Raw genomic sequence first — 17,684 nt, forward strand, 5'->3', positions numbered from 1 at the left:
TTTCGATTGTAGAACCGAAACAAACCAGATACCTGCTTTCAGGAGCGGAGGCCTAAGAGCTGGAGCCTCAGAGCTAAAGCTGGCTCAGAATAAAAAAAAAAAAAGAAAAAAAGGAGCAGTTGGGAGCTTCAGTCCCAGCCTGAAAACAGCCCTCAGCCCCTCACCCAGACTGGCCAGGCACCCCAGTGGGGACCCCCACCCTGATCTGGGACACCCTTCAGGGCAAACCAGCCAGCCCCCACCCATGCACCAGGCCTCTATCCTATATAGTAAAAGGGTAATATGCCTCCCAGCACCGGGATCAGCGGAGCCGCGAGGTCTCCCGGCACCGGGATCAGCATGACAGGGGGCAGCGCCCAAACCCCCTGATCGCCCTGTGGCTCTGTGTGTGATAGGGGGTGGGGCCACAACCTCCCTATCGGCCCTGCTCTGTTCCTGACAGGGGAAGGCGCCCCAACCCCCTGATCGGCCCTGCTCTGTGCCTGATAGGGGGGAGCTCCCCAATCTCCTGATTGCCCTGCGGCTCTGTGTGTGACAGGGTGCAGCGCCCCAACCCCCCGACCCCACGGGCCCTGCTCTGTGTGTGATGGGGTAGAGCCATAACATCCCCATCGGCCCTGCCCTGAGTGTGACAGTGGCGGCGCCCCAACCCCCTGATCAGCCCTGCTCTGTGGGTAATAGAGGGCGGCGCCCCAACCCTCCCACCCCACGGGCCCTGCTCTGTGTGTGATGGGGTAGAGCCATAACCTCCCCATCCGCCCTGCCCTGAGTGTGACAGTGGCGGCGCCCCAACCCCCTGATCGGCCCTGCTCTGTGGGTGATAGAGGGTGGCACCCCAACCCCCTGATCTGCCCTGCTCTGTGTGTGACAGGGGGCAGCGCCCCAACCTCCTGATTGGCCCTGCTCTGTGCGTGACAGGGGGTGGCGCCGCAACCTCCCCATCAACCCTGCCTTGAGTGTGACGGGGCGGTGCCCCAACCCCCCAATCGGCCCTACCCTGAGCGTGACTGAGGGTGGCATCGCAACCTCCCAATCCACCCTGCTCTCTGCATGACAGGGGCGGCGCCCCAACCCCCCAATCAGCCCTGCTCTGAGCCCGACCAGGGGCTGCACCTAGGGATTAGGCCTGCCCTCTGCCACCCGGAAGCAGGCCTAAGCCAGCAGGTCGTTATCTCCCAAGGGGTCCCAGACTGGGAGAGGGCACAGGCCGGGCTGAGGGACCCTCCTCTCCCCCCCGAGTGCACAAATTTTTGTGCACCAGGCCTCTAGTATGTATATAATGTATAAGCACACAAATTCTTCACCTTCTTTTGACAATTACTTCACTTTTATGTTTCCTATGATCTAATTCACTTACTGCCTGTCACCCATCCCTAAATGCTAGCCTTTTTCTGTTACAGGAAAAGGAAAAGGAATGCCAGCACAGAATAGCATAGATGATCCAAAGGGAGTTCATTTCTACTGAAAGCAGCACCTGTAAGTTTATCCAAGCCCCAGGTCACTGTTCAACTGAGACCTCTTTTATCACAAAAACGGTCAGAGTGGTTCCACAGATCCAATTAACAGGAGAATTTAAAAGTATAAGGAAAAAAAAAAAAAAAGAAGTATAAGGAGTCTGTGGAATTTAAGAACAAATTATTCTCTGAATTTCCCTATACAAATTCCAAGCCCTAGATTGATCTAAAAATTCAAGAACACTGCAGGGTCTCAAACTGTGAAACTGAGGGGTATCCACTAAAAACAGAGGCAAGTCAAAGCACTGGGTTTGTCAAGAAGTATTTGGTACTTTGAAACTAAACAGGTAACATTAAAAAGCATTTTGACATTTTTAACAGTTATACAAACAATATATCGACAAAACCCTTTTCTGAAAAATTCAAAGCATTTTTACCAAAACCTTGCAATTTATATTGCTATTTTAGAACTTAGCTAACATTTTTTTCACATTCTAAACTTTAGAGAATGATGAAAATCGGGAAGAGTTTGAAAAAAGATTAAGACAACTTTCGGGGAATATTATAGGTTTAGGATACATTCAACCTAATTCCTAGAGCTGGTACACTTATTTGTTCATTCAGCAAATATTTGCTGAAAACTTGGACCAGATACTACTCTAGACACTGAAGTAACAGCAGGGAAAAATAGAAATACCCTGCTCCCATGGAGCTTATGTCTAGTGAGGAAAGTAGACAATAAACAAAAAGCAAGTAAGTTGTATATAATGTCAAGTCAAGGAAAAGTGCTATGAAGGGAAAAGAAAAAAACAGCGAGGAGAAAGAATATAATCACAGGTGTGACTGAAGGCCACTGGAGGGCTGAATGTTGGAGTAACATCTGATTTACATGTAAAGAAATTCAAGGTTCGCCCTAGCTGGTTTGTGGATAAAGTGTCAACCTGCGTATTTGAAAGGTCCCGAATTCGGTTCTGGTCAAGAGCACATGCTGAGGTTGCGGGCTCGATCCCCAGTAGTGGGCATGCAGGAGGCAGCCAATCAATGATTCTCTCTCATCATTGATGTTTCTAACTCTCTCTTCCTCTCCCTTCCTCTCTGAAATCAATAAAAATATATTTTAAAAAAATAAAAATTCAAGGTTCAGATGACATTAAACATTATTACTAATTAAGCATAAGGAAAAAAAACCATTTTGCTTCTTTCCAGTCTGATGAAAAGAGCTTAAAATGAAGGGCTCACTTCAATTTTTTGACCCACTGTTAATGACAAGGTGGAGGCATGCTATTAGGCTCTTCAGAATACAAAAACAGAATTACATGTATTTTATGGTTATATTTCCACTTATATTCTAAGTATAATTTTGCACATGCCCCTTGCAAATAAGGAACACAGTCTAAGCCTAATCATGTTTCCTTTGCATTACAGAGTAAAAGTGAATTAACAGTAAGTCCTAGGCTGATTTATGATATAACATCATCACCATCGCACAAAATCTGCAATATGTCTAAGAGGAGAAGGGGGATTACAGCTCACCTCACAGAACCTTCTGGAACATTTGGCACATACAGAGTAACGGGAAAGGGGTACTGACTCGAAGATTTCATAGTTGCCATTGCCCGTAAAGCCTCTACTTCATTACGTGGGGAAGAAACCTTCATACATCCTAAGTAGGTCAGTTTGTTAAATAAAACACTATCTTCTTCCGGCAATCCACTTGGAGAAGATGGTCTGAGTGCAGAAATTTCTAAAGAAAAAAAAAAAGCACTCAAAAGTCAATGCAAAATTTCACAGAAACATAAGAACCAAAGTGGGAGCTCTCAACCAGCACTGAAAAGCTGGTGGCTGTGATCTTAAAAACAAAGTTAACAGGATTTTTAAATTTTCAGTATCACTTTATCCCACTTCTCCTATGGTTTCTATGAGTTCAGTACAGTACCTGTATTTGATGGATCCAAAATTAACTGAAGAGATGGCTTATTTGTTTGGCTGGCTGAAACACCTCCAAGCGAATGGTCTGAAATCTCACTGGAACTTTGACGATCCACTAGAAGGCTGCCTTGCCCTTTTTCAGAATCTCTCAAAATCTCTTCCATGGCTTTTTCCAATTGTTCATCACCATTAGAAACTATCTACAGACAAAGCAAGACAATTCTGTATCAATCATATTATGGTTCTGGAGCTGAATGAAAATATTTCACTTCTAGAAGAAATTAAAACAATCTAAATATTTGTTTAAATATAGTTAACTTAACATCAAGAATTTACACAGTTTTACCTAATTTTACAAGATATAATACAAAATCCTGAATTACAAAAACAGCCAAACTAGAAGATTATTAGTTTCAGAAAAGGATTTCTCAGAAAATGCTTCAGGCACTTTCCAAGTACATCTGATCTGAGAACTTGTTTACAGATATTTTCTTTCCTTGTTATTTTCTTTTTAGTATTTCATAACATATTCCAGAACCAAATAATCTTAAATGTACGGGCTTTAGGGAAAGCCTGATAAGTTTAAATAGGCCACAGTCTACTGTGATATCATTTAAAATGTCATATTTCTTATCATAACATAAACATATTTCTGATTTTTTAAAAAATATATTTTTATTTATTTCAGAGAGGAAGAAATATCCATGATGAGAGAGAATCATGGACCAGCTGCCTCCTGCAAGTCCACCACTGGGTATCAAGCCCACAACCCGGGCATGTGCCCTTGACTGGAATGGAACCTGGGATCTTTCAGTTCGCAGGCCTATTTCTGATTTCTTTATAAATTTTGTTTTCTAGCTGCCAAGAGGAGTGTTGCTAATTTCTTTATATTTATGTTAACTCAGGTTTTTCTTAAAAGCAGAGAAGACACAAAACCTAAGTAATAAATAACATCTTAAATACATTAATACTAAAATACAGATATTCAAAGAAATTTAAATAGTTATTTGTTTAAATAGAAATTTAAAGAAATTTAAATAAAGCTATTGGTTATTTTAACAAAATTATAAAACTATATCTTCAACATAAGGTAAAATGGGTATTTAATAATCTGATTTTTATATAATTTTATTAGATTTGTATACTAATATATCTTTGATGCCATAGTTTAAATTAAACAAAAATCATTTAAAAAATATGTAGCAGTTCTGACTACCTTCTCTACTACTGTTTCTAGAAGATAGCTATGCAATTCTCATGCATCTATACCTGGGTTTGCTTGTTTTTTTCTTTGAGTTAGGAAAGGCAACACAAAAATGAAAAAGGAAAAGGAGCATAACCAAATACAAACACTAAAAATAAAAGACATATATTTTTAAAATATCTAAACAAGGCAACTGTTAAATCACATACTACAGTGTTACCAGCTGATTTGAGGTCATAACGAAAAAAAAGTGAAAGTAAACATAACTATTTATATAATCAACTTAACCCAGTAGTAAGAGAGATAAAAATATTCAAATAAATTACATTTATGTAAGATTTAACCATTAAGTCTAATTCTCAATTATCCTTTCTCTTTCTCCTCGTCTATTCCATTCTTTCTAAATTCCGAATTAAAAGATAAATAACCAAAAGCAAAAAATTTCAAAAATATACAAACCAAATAAGAAGCCTCTAAATACATCAAACATTGACTCTATTCTCACAGTCAACACTGGAGAAAAACCTTTGGATTTTATACATCTCCTTTCACCTAGTTAAAAAAGCCATAATTTAAAATAGTATCGTTTGTAGGAAAGAAAAACTACCTTCAGTTCAGGTTTTTCTTCATCTTTTGTAGAAGTATCATCTGCATGCTGAGGAACCAAAACAAATTCTTCACTGTTCTGTGCAGCCACAGAATCTGATGACCCAGTAACCTTCTGTAAGGAAGCTCTGACCTCCATTTCAGTCCTGCAAAAATCTCTTCCCACATCCACCTGGTAAAAGCCGCAAGGATTAAAAACAAAAACTATTGAATAAAAACATGAACTGATCAATCCTCAGCCTTTAAAAATGGCTCATGTGAAGAAGAATTCTTCTCACTAGACAATTATCTCAAAACTAAGGAAGCTACCCTCTTGGACTGTGCCACATAATGGAAATATACTCTCTTCGCCCTGAGTTTCCAGACTAACAGAACCATACTGTTCCCTGAAAAACAATATAAACCCGCCCATATCTCAACTACTACTGTTTAACTATTTTTCTCCTAGAAATACTATTTTTATTGTTTTTAATAAATAGAGGAAAAATTAAGCATGATATTAGAAGTATCTACAAATTCACACACACAAAAATATATTCACAGAATTATTTTGTAATTAAATCTAAATGTCTTAAAAAACGTATCTCCTCAAGACTATATATAGTACTTTCAAAAATATTTTATGTTACTAAAATTAACTAATATACAATTCAACACCCTAAGCCATATGTCTTTTTTTTTCCCAGACACATTACCATTTATGAGCTGGGGGGTGGGGGGGGGGTGTCAAAGCTTTCACATTGCATTTATGTAGCAAACAATGTTACAGTGATCAAATACAGTGTAATTCTATTTTCTGGATAGATCTCTACACCACAGAAACTCAACATTCTCCAAATATTCACACTTTAACTCAGCATGAATACTACTACATAGCAGACATTGCACTCAGCACTGGAGTTACATGAGTGAACAGCCTGCTCTCCTGGAGCTGACATATAGTGAGAAAACAAGCAATGACGCAAATAAGATAATTCCAAATCACTCTAAAGCAGTGGTTCTCAACCTTCCTAATGCCGCGACCCTTTAATACAGTTCTTCATGTTGTGGTGACCCCCAACCATAAAATTATTTTTGTTGCTACTTCATAACTGTAATGTTGCTACTGTTATGAATCGTCATGTAAATATCTGATATGCAGGATGTATTTTCATTGTTACAAATTGAAGATAATTAAAGCATAGTGATTAATCACAAAAACAATATGAAATCATATATGTGTTTTCCGATGGTCTTAAGCAACCCCTGTGAAAGGGTCATTCGACCCCCAAAGGGGTCGCGACCCACAGGTTGAGAACCGCTGCTCTAAAGGCTATGAAGATTACTAAAGAGGTTAATGTGACAAAGGGTAGCTTAGCTGTAAGTAAGGTGGTGGGAAAGGACTCTCCAAAAGGGTAATATTTGAGCTGAAACCTCAAAGACAATAAAAAGGACCTGCTCAGTGACCAAAGGGTAATATGAAAAGGGGTAAAACAAGTAAGCCAGGGTTAAATAGGAGAGGACCATGTAACTATAGTAGCCTGCTGATCTAAGCCTAAATTCCCCCAGAAATGTTCTTTTTCTCTTTCTAATTCGGTTACTTTGCTCATTGCAGCATATAAATATGGCTGCAATATCTCATTTTGCCATTAGGTGACACTAACACCATTACTCCTGACCCTTAGAAAAAAAGTACTTGCAGCTTCAAGTTATACTTTTTAAAAAAATTAATTACTTCCCAGCTTTATTTAAAAAATCAAAAATTCCACTAATATCAAAATAAAAAATAATTATACTCCTAGGCTAACAAGATAGCCATCATTTATATGTTAGACATGTTAATATCCTTCTTTTTTAAAACCCTTCAAGTACATTCATCTGTCCTCTCAAAGTTTTTCTTATTTTGTATGTTATATGTTTCTAAAAATGCAGTATGTGTTAGCAGCCATGTCTTTACCCTTCCAGATTGCCCCATGAATCCTTGATTGCCAAGACACACTCCAGGTATTCTTTGTGTGGCCAATCCTTCTCCAAGTCCTTTTCAGCTGCCACTCCTCTACTTAATATCTACATGTTAGAAATTCCCCAAGTTCAGGTCCTGAGCTTTTTTCTGATTCCTTGCCACACACTATAAGTAATATCTCCCATTGTCATGAATTTAAATACTACCTATATGCTGACAGTGTCCCAAATTTCTACCCCAACCTAAATGACTCCTCTAAATTACTTATTTGGAACACATGTGGAATTCTCAGTAATGCAAATGTGATCAAAATGGAATTTCTAATGTCTTCTCCAAACTTGCTTCTCATTCAGATTTTCCATTTCAGTAAATAACAACACCTCCTACCAAGTTGCACACACAAAATATCTGGGTCTCATCCTTAACTCATCTCTACTGCATTCCTCACATTAGCATGTCAGCCCCACCTCTAAAATACACCCTACATCTATCCCATCTTGCTCTATATCCATTTTACCAGCCTAATCCAAGCAATGTTTTTATCGACTATAAAAGTCTCGAACCCATCTCCTTCCTCCATTCTACTCCTCCCTAATTTACTCTTCGCAGAGCTACCAAAGAACACTTTTAGGAAATACACTGAATTACATTAAAACTCCAGACTAAAATTTTTTTACTAAAATTCAAACAAAATCCAAACTGCTAAACAGCACTTACAAGGCCCAACACACCCTTGCCTCTGTCACTTTATCATTTCAACTCTTTAATCACAGGAAATTCAGTCCCAACTTAGAGTCTTAGCTCTTGCTTCCTACCTTCGTATGACTGACTCCACTGATATCAGCTTTCATTCACCCATTCAACAAATATTTTATGAGTCCCTACTAGCTAGAAACTATAATGGGAACTGGAGACTAAATGATGAGTAAAGACAATGCAGTCCTGGTCTTCCCAAAGCTAACATTCTTATGGAAGAGATAAATAATACAAATGTGAGTAAATCAGGATCACATACTGGAATAAGTATTACAGAAGGCGAGGAGAAGGCAGGAGGCAATACGGATCCAGCTGATGTCTGGACTTAAAAGAACGAGTAAGCCATGGAAAGAACTAGGGAGAAAGAACTTGATGTGAGAAACGCCTTATTGAGGAATGGAAAGGAGACCATGATAGCTAGATCATAGTGAGTATGGGTGAGAATAGCAGGAGCTGAGATACAGAAAGGATGACAGAGAAGCCTGAAGCCGTCACAACGTAAGGCTATCTAAATAAGCACCCTCCCCAAACCCAAACTCTGCTTTGTTTACCAGGGAATATTCCATTCCTTGCATAGTACATAGTACATAGTAGATATTCAATAAATGTGTGGAACAAATTGTTCGTAAAAGCACCAATCACTTGAAAGTTCTCACAAAATAGCAAATGTAAAGCCAGGACTCAGTAATTACTTCAGAGTAATGCTCTGCCCTGCACTGTCATACTGCCTTTTAGTCTACTCATCGGCTGAGAACAGGGTTGGTATGTGTCTCTACAGAATGCCACTGTGCACACCGGATCTCCTGCACTCCTTCCCACATCAAAACTTACCTGTCTCTTCCCCCAAAGCATTCTTCTTAGATCAGTGATAAGTAACCTGAGAGTTAACTCTGCATTAGAGTGTTAGTAACTATTAATGGTTGCTCAATTCAAATTAGATTTGCAGAGATCTTTTAAATATGGAGTTTGCTGTTCTGTGAACTCAAGATTAATAGATTCATTTCAATTCAGCAAGTAAAACAGTACAGTACACAAAAGCAAAACTTATTTTAACAGCATTTGGTTAAAGGCTGCCCTATTATAATCTAAAAATTAGAATGTAAAATCTGACAAAGAATGTTTACATCTCTTCAGATTAAAAAAAAAACATTACTGGGAACTATAGGCATAAAAATTTTAATTTTTAGGGCATTTTAAAGGTATATGAGAATAAGGGACAGAAAACTTATCAGTGCTACCAAGAATATGATATATGATATATTTTTCCTCATTACCTTCTCACCTGTTCTGAACCCAAAGAAACTCAATAAATATTTTTTGTTTAATTAAATCACATAAACATCCCCACACCTGTAACAATTTTAACAAGTGAAATCCCTATTAATTCTTACTCTAATGCCACATCATTTTTGTCAAATAAGCAATATATCTAAATTAGCATCTCACTTGGATACCTAAAACTACAATTTTCACATATACTAGAAACCGTATAACCACATTCAGCAAAGTCTAACTGGCAGCTATCTTCTTCCCAAAATAACTAAACACATTCAAAAGATAAAGTCGTAGTGCACATGGTCCAATTTCTTTCTGTGCCAAATGTGGTTAGTCTGCTTCTTGCTTTTATATTACGTGTTTGCATGTATTAATTTTCAAGTAGCTCTTAAACTGAAATAGAAAACTGAAAAAAAAATGAATGTAAATCCAGATTTGGTAAGCAGGAAGGACTATGAGGCATGAAAATTAGAATGACTATAGTAGACTCATTACAAAGGTGGAAATAAAAAATATTCTTAATTTACAATAAGAAAATAGCAGGCAAGAGCCACACTAATATGTAGGTGTGTATGCAAGAATGTCCCTGGCCCTGAAAAGGGCACAAAGGGGTCTTATTAATTCATATTACTTTAGTGGACACCTACTTTTATTAGTCCAGCAATCATCTGCAAAACTACTTTTCTGAGAATAAGGCTTCCCTCTATTCAAACTACATGACTTTTATAGAAACCTCAACACTGTGGCCAAACAGATTCAAAGGTAAACAATGAATCCAAACTAGACCAATTAACGTATTTCCTAAGATTTCTGGACTGATGACCAAAGAGTTCATCATGACAGTGCCCCTCTTACAGCAGAAACTTTTAAGATGTAAACTGGGAATTGTTGGTGACAATGTTTTTACCCATCTGAAGAATGCCAGTATGTAGGGAGAGAGTGAGAAGTCATTCCCATACACAGACAAGCAAGAGAGTCTTACTTGAGTCCATCATTTTGAGTCACTCCTGAAGCCTAGCTCCATCTGTTCCCATCCTCAGTCTTGGTAAATCCACTGTTGCCTTAATTCTATAAAATATCCCTTCCAATAAATTCCTTTTGCATAAGCTAGTTTAAATTGAGTTTCTGTCACCTGAAGCCTAATGAGTCCTAATGTAACTATATGCTAGCCAAAAGACATATAAGCTTATATTTTAACAGGCTGCAGATAGCAATATGGTTTCATATAGTAGGTATGAGAACAGAAATCTGGGTAAAGGAAGAGCAGAGAATCTGAAAAATTGACAATAATTTCCCAGATTAACAGTGTAGTGGATATGATGAATGAAAGAAAAAATAGAGAAATGAATTAATTGAAATAATCACAGGAACAAACACAGGATAACACAAGTGGTAATTACAGTCAAAGGATGGTTTAAAAGACAATAGGAAAATATTTTATAACCAAAATAAGAAGCCAACAAAGGACAAAAAGGAATTTAAAATGGTAGGCACATTATGATTATTGCTGCATAATGCTCCTATCATAAAAACAGAATGTAATACAGGAAAAAAAATATTTTATTTAAAAATCTGTATTAGGATGATGACATTCATAAGTTAACTGTGATAGATCAGGTTATTTTTACCAATTTTTTTACTCCCTATTACAGAATTGTACATTTGTGCCTCTGGCCATATGACTTTATAATGCCTCCCAAGAGAGTAAGTGAGGCAAAATATCTCCCTGGCCAAATCATTTTGGAATGAGCCACAGAATATCAATAAACAAAACCTGAGCAGACAGTTTAAATTTGCTTGAGTTATTTGGCTTGGTCTCTTGAGAAGACCAAGAAAAGAATATGCACCCAAAATGCAACATGTGAATAAGACTTGAATTTAATCCACAGCCGGAAGTATAGTCTCCCTCACAGACCCCCAGAACCATAAGTTAAAAAACAAAATGTTTATTGTTGAAGCCATCAAACATTTCAATATTGTCACACAGCACTCCCAAAGCAACAGCTAATTAAGTGATCTACTATTTTTAAATTTCTTCAGCATTGTTATACTATCTTGAGATTAAACTCAGGGAAAGCTAACAGCAACTAACAAATCAATCTCTCAAGGAGATACTGCTATGACTCTTCAACTATTACCTAAAAAAACTCCAGCGGTTTCTATAATTATTATTGACATTCCACTGAATTAAAATGTACTTTAATAGCCCACCCTTCTAATACTAATATTTAACTCTAGATATATTCAGTTATGTAAAACTTTAACCCATGTCTCATACTGTAGTTTAGAAAAGCCTACTCAGCAATAACTTCTAGGCAATAAATATAAGTTTAAAATATTGTAAAATATATATACTCAAAAATTTTAATGAGGATTAACTTTAATTCTATATTTTTCTCTTGGTTTTTCTGCTATAATTACATATGCAATCAATTCAAAGGTAAAGTTGATGCAATTCAGTTTCATAAACTTGGCTTAAGACTAATAATCATCTTTGTGCCCAATGAGTACAGGTATATGGTCAAGGGGGAAAAAATCCATCATATGACAGAATACAGTACAGAGTCCTCTCCTTTCCTCCCTCCCTTCCCCTCTCCCTCCCACACTCTCTAAAAGTTAATGAAAAAATGTACTTTTTTGTGAGGATTAACAAAATAATAATAATAATAATAATAATAATAATAATGGAAGGATGTATCCTATATAATAAAAGCCTAATATGCAAATCACCCGAACAGTGGAATGACCAGCAGAATGACCAGTCGCTATGATGCACACTGACCACCAGAGGGCAGACACTTAATGCAGGAGCTGTCCCCAGCCCACAGGCCCCAGGCCAGCCAAGGCAGGTGCCAGCAGGAGCCCCCTGATCGCCCTGCCAGGCCCTGATTGCCAGCCAGGCCTAGGGTCCCTACCCGTGCACAAATTTTGTGCACTGGGCCTCTAGTTATTTAATAAAGGTGATAAGACAACCAGCTAATTATTAGGGAAAAATTAAATTTGATCCCTACCTGAAACCAAAAAGAAAAAGACTGATAAACTTAGCATATCAAGTATTGTGGGCAAAATTTAAAGGCAAGAGTTTGAAATGGTATTGTCCTAAATATATAACAAGCTGTTAGAAATAAAGAAAAAAAGATAAATACATCAATAGAAAATGAAATAGAGAACACAAAAAGACAAAAGACCAATACACATATTATTAAATTTTTTTTAGCATCTATTCTATCTCTTCCCCAACTGTATAGCAGCCTCAGTCCCTAGCCTATTGGGGGAAGGGGGAGGGTGATAGAGGGAGGAGGAATGCTGCAGGTTGAGTCTCTAAATGAATTCTACGCCAATTAACTAAATACCTTTTACTTTAACACTTTGTTTCAAGCGGGGCACTAAGTCTTAAGGCAATTAACATGGCATTTTCCTGACAATAGTTCAAGGAAGAATATAAGAACTAAACTGTCTCTTCAGAATAAACCCACAAGAGAATGTATTGGAAAAGAGAGAGAGTCTCTCCTCCCTCTGGACAGCATGGCATATAGATATAAGGCCTATAAAAGATCTCAGGTGTCAGGGAAAAGGTAAAGAATGATGCTAAAAAAAAAAAAAAAAAGTGAAAACGTTTTTATTTCACTAGAAGTTAAAGAACCTAAAGAGACATGCTTTGCAGTTAATGAGATAATTACATTTTAGTTTCGGTTGAAAATAACAGTAAACTGGAAAATAACATTTAAAATATTTTTCAGCCTGGCTGGTGTGCCTCAGTGGTTGAGCAAAGACCTATGAACCAGAGGTCACGGTTTGAACCCCAGTAGGGGGCATGTAGGAGGCAGCAGATTAATGATTCTCTCTCATCATTGATGTTTCTATCTCTCACTCCCTCTCCCTTCCTCTGTGAAATCAATAAATATATTTTTTTTTCAGAGAACCAGCTACTAACACATATATTAGGCTAGACAAATAGATAAAGCTAAATTCTATATCTATTGTTGATCTGTATCTACTTGTGTATAGAAGTTACATAAACACATATTTTCATTGTCCAGGGGAACTAAATGTGTTGAAAAATTATAATGCTTGTACCAATCTGACCAAAATTGTTCAGATGGAAAGAAAGGTAAAGCTCCTCTATGAATAAAGATGATTATTTAAGAGACCTACAGCAGCAGTTCATAAAATGCTTGCATGACAGTTTTGTGAGCTTCTAAAGAAAATGATCATCCTTAGCTGGTCTATAAAACACAATTTTATACATAACTAATAATAAAACATAACTAAGCATGCAAGAGGAAGGAGTGAATAATTAAGTTAACAGACATTTGCTCCACTGTCCAAGAACAACATTCATCCAGCCTAATGGCAGTCGTACAAAATGATACTCTTTCCTATATCTCTTATTCTGAAACTGAATTAAAATGAGACAGATGTTTGAGGGCTTCTTCAACAGTTTTCTCTCAAGAGGACACCAAGCTATTAGAATTTACTAAGCACCAGTGAGTACTATGGAAAAAGAAAAAGAAACAAATGATCAACCCCTCTAACTGAAACTATAGCAGAACTACAAACAACTATCAAAAACTCAGAGATAAGCCCTAGTATGTCAGATTTTCCTTAAAGTATTAAAGAAAATCAGGGGTAAGTTAATCAAAATCTGAAAAAAGATGTCTTTCCTAAAATTAGATAGAGGTGCACAACATCATGAATATACCATTAGATAGATAATGGTGCACAATCTCATGAATATGCTAAAAACCACCCAACTGTACACTTTAAAATGGTGAATTTTATGATATGTAAACAATATCTCAACAACAAAAAGTGTAACTAAAATCTATATGTAAAACCTCCCAAAAAGAGAAGGAAAATATATGTAAAATAACTATTACAAAAATATGTAAAAAACTATCAGAAGTTTTGTGTTTAGCAAGAATTTGCTATTAAGCTGTACTTTCTGTATATTCCAAGATCTCTTTTCTCAGGGGAAATAAATTGGGGGAGGGGGGGTACAAGTACATATTTTGTCTCCCTAATAAGCCATGAAATTTGAATATCTGAATGGACATGCAAACTCTTTGCTAACATTCCTCATAAACAAACTCTACTCTGAGAGACCTGTCAGAGCCTGCTAAAGTTTCAGTTCAGAGTGGCCTGCTCTAATTTCATTTCTGTGTTTTTCATGTTAGTCAAGGCTGCTCAGTCAATTCTAATAGCTGGATCCTTTCTTGTGAAAAAACTGCTCCTACCTTTGCAGACCTAAGCTGGGAGCTGAGCTGCCTGATCCCACTGGCAGCCATGTTCATACAATAGTCACTTGGCACTTTCGGTTAGGAGTTCTGTGTTATCTACGCAATACAAGTTCTAAGCTGTCTACCTAAATAGGCAGATGACTGTCACCTCTCTAGAAAGCCTCTACATCCTAGAAACAACCCCAGAGGAACAGGATTTCTCTTTTCCAGGATACATAAGGCAGAAGACATCTAGGGGAAGTCAGAATAACGAACGGCCCTTTATCCTGAGCTACACTGATGTTGCTTTTACCTTTGTTCTACAACAATAAACAAGAGAACACAAACAAAGAATACTCTAATTTATATTTCACCTAAGATTTTATAAATAAGTAAATATTTAGCTGTTATTATAAAGTTTTATTTTTATAGAAAAGGCATAATTGACTTGATTGTAACTAAGTACTCAATTCAAATAGAGGCATCAGTGTCAGGAAAAAAATCTAGCCAGCTAGCTCACATTGCCAACCCAAGATCATACTACTGACCTGAATTACAGGCACCATGCTCATAATAATTACCATTTACTAAGTATCTATGTATTTATAATGCTTCCATAAACTCTACAAGGTAGCTATTATCCTCATTTTATACATATGAAAACAGGAAAAGAGTAGTTGTTAAGTAATCTGCCCAAGGTCACAGTGTTAGTATGTAGCTAAAGCAAAACTCAAAACTAATTCAACCTGACTCTGAAGATCCTGCTTTTTCCACTGATAGATGCCCCCTAAAAGAAAAATTTTACAATAATAATCTCTAACATTTATCAAGTACTAATTTTGTACTATGCACTTCATATTCCATCTCATTTAATCCTCACAATATAAGGTAGAGCTAATATTAATCCACCTTTATAAACAAAGAAACAATAGAATGCTAAATAACTTACCCCAGGTCACAAGACTAGTATAGCAGTCTGACAAGAGAGGCCATATTCTCAACCACTTCACACACACGCGCACGCACACACACACACACACACACAATTGACAACAGTTATGTAGCAGGCACAGTACTACATACTTTTCTTCTGTTTCTAATGTAATCCCTCCAAGAACTACTAAACAAACTCTAGAATTTTAAAAGTTCAGCTGCTATTATATCTCAACCAAAACAGATTTTTAGTTTGCCATTTCGATGACATTTTAGGATGATGAGTTTAAGAGAAAAAGTAACCTATATCCAGAAGACAAAGTTAGAGTCCTCAATACCTTAAAAATAGAAATTCACTATGCTGCCACAATTTTAACAACTGTATAATTTTCCTTCACCCTTACGTTCAAACATATCCTAATTTGCATGCTTAACTCTACTTTTCCTTTAGTAAACACATAGTCAGAAGCTGGTAGTTACTAGAATTTACCACTTTACTGTCTGTTAATTGCTCTGTCAGGAGTTTTACAGTATTTGTTAATTAATTTAATTGTTAGTTGGAATTAAAAAGGAAGTAACTCACCCAAGAACCACACAACCAGTAACTGATGGAAATGAGATGCAAATCCAGGTCTACTCCAAGTACCATTCTTAAATTATGCCACATCTTAAAATCTAGGGACTTTTTTATGAGAGATGTATCTAGATTGAGGGGAGGTGGGGCAGAAGCTCTTATATTGAACAATAGGAATAACCTTGCAAATCAGAAACTAGTACTACTCCATCTTTGAATTTCTTGAGAAACACTTAGTGAACTGGTTAACAACAACGAAAGTACGAACACTAGATAAAAAATAAAAATTTCTAGCCCTATCCGGTTTGGCTCAGTGGATAGAGGGTCAGCCTGCGGACCAAAGGGTCCCGACGGTTCCATTCAAGGGCATGTACCTTCGTTGCAGGCTCCTCCCCGGCCAGGGTACTGGTTGGGGCGCATGCAGGAGGCAACCAATCTATATGTTTCTCTCACAGCAATGTTTCTCTCTGTCTTTCCCTCTCTCTTCCACTCGCTAAAAAAAAAAAAAAAAAAAAAAAAAATCAATGGAAAAATATCTTCAGGTGAGGCTTAAAAAAAAAAAAAAAACTAAAAATTTCTATAGACGGCTAAGTCATGTCTTTCTAACTTTGAGAAAATGAAGCAACTATACTTGCCATAATTTCTGAAGATGACCCCAATAATATAAGAAAAATAATTAAATACTTGCCCAAAAGGTGCCAATAAATATTTTTTAATGTGCATGCCATGGATTTAGTAAATCAAACGTTTACTGGAAGTCTACTATATACCTAACATAAAAACTGGAGTTTAGAGATGAATAAAACCAGTGGGCTCATTAAGTTCTAATTCCTTTAATAGTGCAAAGGGTCCTGCAGCTTCTCAAATTGCCACATACACCTTATAGATTATTTGATCTCTAAAAATGAAAGAAAACAAAACTTCCAGCACTTTCAAACAACCCTCCTCCACGCTCTAAAATTATTGTTTAGACTCTTAGAGCAAATCATTTATCCTAGCCAGTTACTAAACTTTAATACAAAATAAAAATGAAGATATTTCAAAACTTAAGATAAGAATTAAAGAGCCCCGATCGGGTAGCTCAGTTGGTTAGAGCATTGTCCCAACACAACAAGTAGGACCACTCATTATTTTGAGAAATTTATTTTTTAATTTATCCTGTTATAAGTATCCAAATCTTAATTAAGTACCTTAAGATCTCCCTTAATGTATCTGAATAAATCAATGTACAACACAAGGCCAGTGAAAAAATTCTTACTAAACAATAATTATGTGCAAGGCATCCATATAAAGTTTAAGGCAGTTTAATGCTTTTTGAGTGTTTTGCTACACACTGATATAAGTAACACCTTTTTTCTTTTCAAAATATCATCACATTGGTTCAAACAAATTAAAGCTCTGATTTCAAATGACACTTAAGACACTTAGTGTCCACTAACTATATGCTCCCTTCCCTCAAAATATGGAGAATATGATTGAGGTTTCATTCTGACAAGAAAATGAAAACTTACACATGGTGGTGTGTGTAATATTCATATGGTCAAGTCTGCAATATGAGGGCACATCAGCATAAAGCAAGTGTAACCTTCTGCTTTCATGAAATGAGTAAATCAAAGAAGCAATATTAATTTGAAGCCATACATGTTTTCAATTAACAGTACAATTTAGGAATATAAGAAGTAATTTACTATACTTTTAATGTAGCAGTTGTAATTTTTGAAGATGTAAACATTCAAGGCCTAGTATAAGAATAAATTACTACAGGCCCAGCGGCGGTGGCTCAGTAGTTGAG

General features: G+C 36.9%; 1 protein-coding gene across 6 annotated transcripts in view; it reads right to left on the minus strand.

Moving 5' to 3' along the window:
• RABGAP1L (RAB GTPase activating protein 1 like) overlaps positions 1 to 17,684 on the minus strand; it is a 434,830-nt gene that overhangs the window by 390,365 nt on the left and 26,781 nt on the right. For all 6 annotated transcript variants that reach the window (XR_004973243.1, XM_036342969.1, XM_036342966.1 and 3 more), the window contains 3 exons: positions 5,195 to 5,365; positions 3,391 to 3,583; positions 2,988 to 3,198 (listed from right to left, as the gene is read on the minus strand). Coding sequence is in view for 5 of the 6 variants with exons in the window: in XM_036342968.1 (XP_036198861.1) it covers positions 2,988 to 3,198; positions 3,391 to 3,583; positions 5,195 to 5,365 (575 nt within the window). In the remaining variant the exon portion in view is untranslated. Of the gene's footprint in view, positions 1 to 2,987; positions 3,199 to 3,390; positions 3,584 to 5,194; positions 5,366 to 17,684 lie in introns of those variants that run through there.

The sequence above is a fragment of the Myotis myotis genome, unplaced genomic scaffold (genome assembly GCF_014108235.1).
Source record: "Myotis myotis isolate mMyoMyo1 unplaced genomic scaffold, mMyoMyo1.p scaffold_m19_p_18, whole genome shotgun sequence".
Taxonomy (NCBI): domain Eukaryota; kingdom Metazoa; phylum Chordata; class Mammalia; order Chiroptera; family Vespertilionidae; genus Myotis; species Myotis myotis.